General features: G+C 39.3%; 1 protein-coding gene across 3 annotated transcripts in view; it reads right to left on the bottom strand.

Annotated features, from left to right (window-relative positions):
- kynu (kynureninase) overlaps positions 1-6,607 on the bottom strand; it is an 18,334-nt gene extending 11,727 nt beyond the window's left edge. The window contains exons 1-8 of one of the 3 annotated variants that reach the window (XM_023997780.2): positions 6,318-6,607; positions 5,907-6,077; positions 2,309-2,429; positions 2,013-2,095; positions 1,347-1,408; positions 1,171-1,242; positions 766-840; positions 420-566 (exon numbers count right to left, since the gene is read on the bottom strand). In XM_023997780.2, coding sequence (XP_023853548.1) covers positions 420-566; positions 766-840; positions 1,171-1,242; positions 1,347-1,408; positions 2,013-2,095; positions 2,309-2,429; positions 5,907-6,075 — 729 coding nt within the window. In that variant the 5' untranslated portion in view covers positions 6,076-6,077; positions 6,318-6,607. Of the gene's footprint in view, positions 1-157; positions 282-419; positions 567-765; positions 841-1,170; positions 1,243-1,346; positions 1,409-2,012; positions 2,096-2,308; positions 2,430-5,906; positions 6,078-6,317 lie in introns of those variants that run through there. The other 2 variants (XM_023997781.2, XM_070445967.1) reach the window with 2 other exon arrangements.
- Between the last annotated feature and the right edge of the window lie 3,135 nt (positions 6,608-9,742).

The following is a 9,742-nucleotide window of genomic DNA, read 5'->3' as shown; positions in this document are numbered from 1 at the left end:
TTTCACCAGATTTAAAAGTTAGGACAATTACATTTAAAGAGAAAGGCTCAGAGGGACTTGTCATCCTCGAATGACCATTACTGTACTTGAAATAGTCAACAAACTTTAGCTTGGAGCTGATTCAGTGTCATAAGCAGACATTGGGGAAACAACTTACATTTTAGCCCATTTATCCAACTCCTCGTCAATGTACTTCTTTGCCATTTTGGGCTGGAGGCCAAGTGAGTTCCCCACAAAGTAAATGCATTCCTTGGTGCCATCCACAAGCGTAAGGTCAGCTAGGGTAAATTAACAGTGCATTAGCACAATCGATCCACACATTTTCCCAAAAAGACCCACCCCTTTAAAAAAAAAAAATGTTAGGGTCTCACTGCAGGCGAGAAAAAGACAGATGASTGGTTCTAAAGTAGGCCTTTTACCTTCTTCTGCCCTGCTTTGGTGATGGCGGCCATATCAAAGAGCTGTCCGGTGTAATACTGCACTCCACTGAACAGGACCACTGCAATGGAATCTCCCTCCTTTTCTATCGTGTTCAGAATGTCCTCAGTTCTCAGCACCTCCTCGCCCTGACAGGTAAAAAAACACAGCAGTTGATCAGGGTATATAAAATGTCACTTTTAATAACTGTTAATAAACACTTTCTCAACACTCAATTTGACTCTTTATTCTCAATGTCCTTGGGTACCTTGAAAGGTGCAAATAAAAGTTCTTATTTAAGTCCTATTCCCCAAAGGTGATTTTAGAACAAAATTAAGACTAGTTTACCGGTCTGGGCTTCATGAGCAGCATGCTCTGCTTAGAGTCATATCCTCTCAACTGGATCTGAGATTCCACAGCATACTGAAGAAATTACACATGATGAACATGGTAAAACAAAAGTGGGTCAATTTACCCCACTCTCCTCCACCAACACAGAGACAACAGATAACATCTAATGGGAATAACAACAGGTGACTATTCTATTACGACAGGGTAAATGATGAAGAGTAATCTCTGCACACTTTCAAGTAGATTACAACTGTCAAACGGGTTCTTTTTCGGGCAAAAACATGAATTATGGTTGAAATGCGGTTGAAGAATGCAAATGACTTTGAACACAAAATGACCTGCAGTCATTACACCAACATCCTGTAGGTTTAAAACAAGTGCTGTGTCATTGGAATTACTCACATGGTCTGAGGGGAAAGCCTTGTCCTCAAGAAGGATTTTGTGACGTTTTGCTGTAGGTTTGTAAAAAGACAGCTGTAAAGCAAATATATAACATGTTGTTAATGTAAAGTCTCGGTATATAATGTATAGTGTATGTTTACGTTGGCAATTTGTATAAAAGTCTGACGTTATCTTACCAACAGAATATGCAGATTAACTGTTAACCCGTTCATCAAGGCAACCTCCTCAGCTTTAGCCCCTGTTGGCGCATATGCAAACACACAGGTGATTTAATTCCCATTCCTCTGATATAACTTTAGAACACATGTTTACCTAATAGCATTTAAGCTATCACAACCTACATTTTCCAAAGTACATTTTCCACACAAAAAGGCATCTGAGTTGCATGCATAACGGCCTTCAGCTGTTTGGTTTGGTTGTACTTTGCACTCTGCAAAAGATAGCACAATGCCAAGGTGCAATTACCTTTTAAAACCAATCACAGATAGGAGGTCTCTCTGTCACTCATTTTCAACAGCCCGGACAGAACGATAATAACCTATCAGAATTACCTGACAATTTAACCACGGATGTTATGAGAGCTGGAAATTACAGGCTTTTAACAGTGCTGTGTGAAAAAGGGAACAATGACCATATAGGGAACCGTGATGACTGTATATTGAAACCCTTTGTTCGCATATCGGTGCAAAACGCCTGTAAAGGTGGCAACATGCATCGTTAAATAGCCCCATCTCAGCCGTAGCTCATGATATCTATTATGATCATACAACTAACATAGAAAGTTAAATGGTAATGCATTGTATTTGATAATGCATTGAACATGTGTTATTGTATGAACTTACCAACCACATTAGCCATGAGTTCCTCTATATTGTTCTCCGCCCAGGCCCAAGGTCGAGAGCCTTGTACATGGCCATGAACACCCCTGTAAAACAGAACACATTAAAACAATGCTCACAGCTACAAGGATAGGATACACATTTCACAGATAGGACAATAGCTTTAAAAAGAGAAAGGTTCAGGGGGGACATGTCATCCTCAAATGACCATTACTGTACTTGAAATAGTTGACTAAAAACTTCAGCTGATTCAGTGTCATAAAGAGGACATTGGGGGAAACGTTGAGAGAACAACTTACATTTTAGCCCATTTATCCAACTCCTCGTCAATGTACTTCTTGGCCATTTTGGGCTGGAGGCCAAGTGAGTTCCCCACAAAGTAAATGCATTCCTTGGTGCCATCCACAAGCGTAAGGTCAGCTAGGGTAACATTAACAGTGCATTAGCACAATCGATCCACACATTTTCACTAAGAAGCTTCCCTGCATCGTTCAAATCATGGCATACTTCTTGGCCCCAGAAAGAGGCTTTGTTATACAGTTGAAGAATATGTCATTAAAATGATTCAACTTTCAAACACTTAGCTAAATGAAAGTGCTTAGTCATCTCCTTTATTCAGCTCCACCCAAATTTCTCTTCCAGCTGTAATATTTTCCGACCACCTAATACCTGACCAGGCAGGCCGTTTCCTCACTGTATGTAGGATCTTGTAGACCTACATGTATAGGCAGGGCAAAACCATTTTGGTGATTTCTGGTATACCTTATCATCAAAATAAATAAATCCCAGCACATTTTCAGACTCATTCAGCAGTTTTTACCTGATTAAGTACAACAGCATTGGAAATTCATGTTGAAATTTCCATTTACACTACCGTTCAAAAGTTTGGGGTCACTTAGACATTTCCTTTTTTATTTAAGAAAAGCACATTTTTTTGTCCATTAAAATAACATAAAATTGATCAGAAATACAGTGTAGACATTGTTAATGTTGTAAATGACTATTGTAGCTGGAAATGGCTGATTTTTTCTTTCAAAGAGAAGAACATTGCTAATGACCCCAAACTTTTGAACGGTAGTGTATATTCCTAAAACTTACGTTAAATTATGTTGTCGCTGCTTCTTGATGACAAGACATTGATAAATAGCCCAATGTCAAGACAGTTTTAATGTGTCCAAATCAATAACCAATATGCAGAAACAGTTTGTGATATACTGAAAACCTATAATGTACTATCTACACATAGTGCCATGAAAAATGATTTGCCCCCTTTTTGATTTTCTCTATTTTTGCTTATTTTTGATACTGAATGTTATCAGATCTTCAACTAAAACCTAATATAAGATGAACATGAGTTTACAAATAAATACAAATATACACATTTTATTTCATTATCTTTTTAGGGATAGGTGGCAGCATTTTCACTTTGGATGAATAGTGTGCCCAGAGTGAACTGCCTCCTACTCTGTCCCAGATGCTAATATATGCATATTATTAATACTATTGGATAGAAAACTCTGAAGTTTCTAAAACGGTTTGAATGATATCTGTGAGTATAACAGAACTCATATGGCAGGCAAAAATGGCAGAGAAAAAATCCAAACAGGAAGTGGAAATTCTGAGGCTGGTCGATTTTCAACTCATCGCCTATTGAAATCCCTGTGGGATATGGATATGTTTGCTCTTCCTACGCCTTCCACTAGATGTCAACAGTCTGTAGAATGTTGAATGAAGCTTCTACTGTGATGTGGAGCCGGATGGGGGCTGTTTGAGTCAGTGGTCTGGCAGAGTGCCAGGTCCTGGTCATGCGCATTCCACATGATAGCGACTTGCGTTCCATTACTTCTATAGACACAAAGGAATTCTCCGGTTGGAACGTTATTGAATATTTATGATAACATCCTAAAGATTGATTCTATACTTAGTTTGACAAGTTTTTTCAACCTTTAAAATAACTTTTTGAAGTTTTCGTCCTAAGTTCGCCTGGACCTCTGCGAGCGTTTGAATACGCGTACTAAACGTGGTAATAAAAGTAGCTACTTGGACATAAATAATGGACATTATCGAACAAAACAACAATTTATTGTGGAACTAGGATTTCTGGGAGTGCATTCTGATGAAGATCAATGGTAAGGGAATATTTATGATGTAATTTCATATTTCTGTTGACTCCAACATGTGTATCTTTAATTCTATGTAAAACATGTATCTTTCATCAAAGTTTATGATGAGTATTTCTGTTATTTACTGTGGCTCTCTGCAATTTCTCCGGATATTTTGGAGGCATTTCTGAACATGGCGCCATTGTAAACTGAGATTTTTGGATATAAATATGGACATTATCGAACAAAACATACATGTATTGTGTAACATGATGTCCTATGAGTGTCATCTGATGAAGATCATCAAAGGTTAGTGATTCATTTATCTCTATTTCTGCTTTTTGTGACTCCTATCTTTGGCTGGGAAAATGGCTGTGTTTTTTTGGACTTGGCGGTGATCTAACATAATCATATGTTGTGTTTTCGCTGTAAAACATGTTTTAAATCGGCCACGACGGGTAGATTAACAAGATGTTTATCTTTCATTTGCTGTATTGGACGTGTTAATGTGTGAAAGTTACATATTTCAAAAAAATATGTTTGAATTTCCCGCGCTGCCTTTTCAGCGAATGTTGTCGAGGGGTTCCACTAGTGGAAAGTGTGCCCTAGAAAGGTTAACTGACTTTCCTAGTTAAATAAAGGTAAAATAAAATGTTTGAAAATCACACTATCGATTATCACGTTTAACTTATTTGCGCAAGAGGGGGGAGATGAGGTTGCACGTCCTGTTAAAACTAACACCGCTCAAAAACCACACAGAACATGGGAATAATGTGTACATCACTGGTTAGAGGACAATTTGTAGAAAACAGCTAGCTACATTTTGAAGTGTTGCATTTTGTTTCGAGTGGCTCGCCAACGTGGAAAGTGTAATGCAACACTTTTTTTGTTAATCATTTCCATCGATATCACGCTGAAATCAATAGAACAGGGGGCAAACGTTTGGGAGTAGCGCTGTTTAAACTAACACAACTCAAAGGCCACACGGAAACGTAACCTATACATGGTTGGTTAGACAAGAACGTGTAGAAGGCTTATACCTATGTTTTGCAATGGCGGATGTTGATTTTAGGAGGCTGCCATCGTGGAAAAGGGAACAAACAATTAAAATACTTTTTCTGTTAGTTAACTTCGCCGAATTACGACCCAGCATAGGATATCAACAGTACAAAACTAAAGACTTTGATATGTTTTAAGCAATTGATTTTGTGTCGTTGACTATAGAACTGTTATACTAACATCACCAATCTGAGGTACAAAGCATGTGGAATTCCCTCCAATTCGATGTGGTCAAAACGTCAGCTTGTGTAATGTAGTAACACATACTGTCCACATCATGAAAAGTAGAGTAATATACATTAATTAGATATGGAAAAATAATTAAATATCTTAATTGAAGATGATATTTAATTATTTTGCCAAATTTACCATCTTAATTTAGGATGATAGTAAATTAAGGAAACTCAGATGCTTTCAATAATCACATACAGTATATTTCTCACTAGTTTAAAAAAATAAATAAAATGCTCTTATGCACAATTTAAGTGGGTGTTCTAGAAAGAGCTCCCAATAGTGACTATACGGCAGCAAATTCCTTCCACTAACTTGGGGCAAGCAAGGCTCATTGAAGCCAGAACAACTCCGGCCACAAATTAGTAAAGGACAGAGGTTTTCCTACACATAAGATAATAATTTCATGACACTCCACAGACTGCTATGGGGTGATGGAGAAGCAACTAGCCAGTGCATAAAAAGCCTGCATAACATTAAAAAGCCTGCTTGCCATTTTACTTACAAGGAGGGAGTTCTGAAACTTTGGGTAATAGAAACTGTTCACGTAGATGCTTCAGTTCGTCGTGATTGTCCAGATATGTGGCTACTTCATTCGATGTTTGGCTGCATCCCAGCAGAGCAGAGACGCGCTCCAGAACCTTGCGCGGAGAGATGGCGTCAAATGAGTCCATTACTGAAGTTGAAAAAAGGAAAATGATTTAGAGTAATATGCCATTTACAAATAATTCTCAAATAAAGCTCGTCCTACAGTATGTATACTATCTACACAGGCTATATACCCACCTGGAATGTTTCGACAAGTTGGCTAAATTACATTTACGCACGCACGAAACCACTGCCTGCATTTCAAAGTTCAATATATTAAATTATGACAATTCAAAGCGGAGAAACAATTAAATAATTAGGTCATTACCAGATAAAGCAAGTATTTCCAATTTCAGTTGAATATATCCCAGTCTCTTTCATCAGTTTGAGTTAAAATGGACACACTCACAAGTGCTCTGTCACCCCTCTGTAAATATCCGAAGTTAGCTAATCATTGACCTCAAAGATAAACTCACTGGTGAGGTTGACTTCATTAATTCCAGCCTAGTGTACTACATGTCATTTTCTAGCTTTATTATCGATACTGTAAACAACACCTGTATCCAATATGGGTGAAGAAGAGGCACTATGTAGATCTACTTCCTTTATACACCTACTTCCTTTATTGACTGTCATGTGTTACTTTTCATTACAGCCTATAATGTCTGTTCGTACTTTCGATTGGGCAGAGGTACGTGGTGACCCCAGGTCATTGAGGCGGGAAGAACACCGTTGCTTGTATCTAATTGGTTGACAGACCACTAGTCAGCATGTCGCGAAAAGTTCTCTTGACTTTTATTGGACAGGGCACAGAATAAATCGCACTAGAGGAAACAGGGGTCAGGCACGGCGCCAGGATTTTCTCTCTCCCGGTGCTAAGTGGGGGCTTGACCAATACGTGGGGGATGCTAAGAAAATAGACGATTTCCATGACTATTTACAAGTGCATTTATTCCATATGCATAATCAGACAACTGTGCATTGGTAATAATGTTTCGGGTGAAATGGCTATCACAACGTCTGAAATGAAATTAATAATATCCAAAGTGCAGCCACAACGAGAAGTGCAATGCATTTAACCTATGCCTGTTAACTGTGCACACTTGTAAAACGAATTGCCTATCGTCACAATCTTAGTGATTGTATTTCTATTGCAAACAAAAAATGCACTTGTTGGCCGACGATATACATGCGTCCTGCTGTGCATTGGTTATACTGTTACGGATTAAATGTCTATCACGTCAGAAATGAAAATAATTCATATTCAGTGCAGCCACAACGAGAAGTGCATTTACCCTGTGCCTGTCAACTGTACATACATGGTGTAAAACGAGCTGGCTATCCTCACAATCTTAGCGATTATATTTATATTGCAAAAATCCTTGTAGGCCGACTGGACGACAATATGCTGCGTCTTCTTGTTCCATCCAGATCAGCGTGATTGAATCATGTTCGCACCACCGGACAGGCGCACTCTGCCAATAAATAGAAGGCCTTTCAGTTACTTACCACAAGGGTTCTGAGTCGAGGGTTTAACCCAGTATTTAATTCTGTATATCATGATGCGTGTACCTAGCATTTCTAGTATTATCTGAGATTTTCGTTGCAACTATTTTGTCCAATTTGCCTATGACCTGTAAAAGTTCATGGAAGTTTCCCAGGTTGACAGCCATGTAATTGTCTATGTCTCCTCTCTGAAAGTCCCTGGTATGCAGTGTAACGCAATGACTCCACAACTGCTCTCATATACTCTCTGTTGTCTCGGACTAGTTTCGAATGTCCATCACTTAGAGCATTGCATATTGTTGAGCCAGACTCTTTCTGAATAGTCCACTCATTCCACGCTGTCATTGCATATTTATGCTCCACACTAGCATCGTGTGTCTTGAACGAACTTGTCCCATTCTTCCAGTTCTTCTGGTAGCCATCGAGGGTAAATGCCGCCTTCTCTCCACCATGGTTTCCTGGACGTTGAAAGTGGCGGCATGCAAAGCCGAAAGCACGGTCCTTTGAAATAGAATATTCCAGCCATGTGTAATCCTCATACCATCTACGATTGAAGTAGCGATCCCGCTGTCCAACTTTTGTGGCTGGATAACGCCGAAGAAGAGGGCGCCTTGGTTCTTCAACAGGTGACTGGTTTAAATCAGAGGGAGCGGTGGCTAGCAGCGACGAACTGCTCTGGTGCTCCCTCACGTCGTGGTTCACGCGTTTCTCTCTCCAACTCATCTTTCTTATCTCCCTCTTCTTTGGGCCCCTCGGAGACAGGTTCTGGATTTTCTACCTGCACTCTTCTCTTGATCAGAAAACGGTCCATCGCAACGGGGCGAAATGGCGACTAGCTAGCTAGACGTTAGCTCACATAACGTAGCATAACGTGCGCGAGCAGATAGAGAATGGAGTCAATAACGTGATCCACCTTTCTTGCAAGTTTACAATAGACAACACAATGCTTAATATTCCTACTTATTAGTGTACTATGGTATTCCATGACAAGCTGGTGGACGTCTCCTGATGGTGCCTATTTAACCTGTCAGTCTATAGGAGTTGAGTGTTACCTATTTCCCATCTTCATTCATAGTGGACATTTCCTCTGCCAGTTCTAATTAGTTAATGAATAGAAGGAATCAGCACTGAGCCTGCAGAGAGATAGCTCCATTATCAATTTAGAGAGAGGAATTTCAGCACCATGAAGAGGAAGACAACGTTACTATATTGAATAAGATCTCAACTCCAATCCTCCTTCACCACATTTCTCTTGCTCTTATCCATCTTTAAGATTACCACTGACATACAGTACCACAGGAGAAAACTTACATCATACAGTAGCTATGTTGTAAGAGCTGATTTTCAAATTCATGGGCAGGAAACATATAGATGTAACCCAGACTTAATCTATACTGATTTAGCTATTCAAAAGCAAAATACGAATAAAAAGATTTAAACAAAAAATGAATACAAAATATTAAATATTTACAAAATGCACAGGAGCACTTTGCCTAGGCGACCTCACAGCGCCATGTCAAAATGTGTAGAACAGCATGATATTAGCTATAAAACTGCAAAGGTTTCTCTGCCTCATGGCCTTGCGCTACACCACTGCATGCATCCCAATGGTAGACTGCCTCGAACAAATCACCCCCTTCAATGCTGCAGACAGCAGGAGTTGATCCTTGGCTTAACAGTGTCATAGCAGATAACCAGTCTTCCGCTAAGTCACCAGTCAAAAAGGGTAGACGAACACAAACCCTTCAAACGTCATAATAAGCCTTTGCATATTTCTTTCGCTTCTACATATTATAAACGGCACATTTTGGACGTTTGATTTTGCTTTGGGAGGGATATCTGTCTGACAATTACATTTTAAAAAGTCTCATGTAGGAAGTAGTCAATTCTGAAGAAGGAGAGGTTGAGCCAGAAGTTGGTTCCGTCCGCAAATGCCACCTTATTCCCTGTAAATAGCGCACTACTTTTGACCCAAGCCATATGGGCCCTGGTTAAAAGTAGTGCACTGCATAGGGAATAGTTGTTTGTTGTAGTATACAATGGAGCTGTCCCAGAGGTAACCTTGCTGCTTTTGTATTTTCACCACAAACAAATCTGCTCTTCTTCAAACAAGCCCAAGCATCTCACATTGTAACAATATCTAAACTCACCATCCACATGTATTGATCCTTTATCTATACATCTGCACAATACAATTGAAAGTAAATCTTGTACTTTTTAGAGTGTATCCACTCTCCTCTATCTCCC

Source organism: Salvelinus sp. IW2-2015, linkage group LG12 (genome assembly GCF_002910315.2).
Source record: "Salvelinus sp. IW2-2015 linkage group LG12, ASM291031v2, whole genome shotgun sequence".
In the NCBI taxonomy this organism is placed as follows: domain Eukaryota; kingdom Metazoa; phylum Chordata; class Actinopteri; order Salmoniformes; family Salmonidae; genus Salvelinus; species Salvelinus sp. IW2-2015.
The sequence above is the reverse complement of the archived record's forward strand: the minus strand, read 5'-3'. Positions and strand labels throughout refer to the sequence as shown.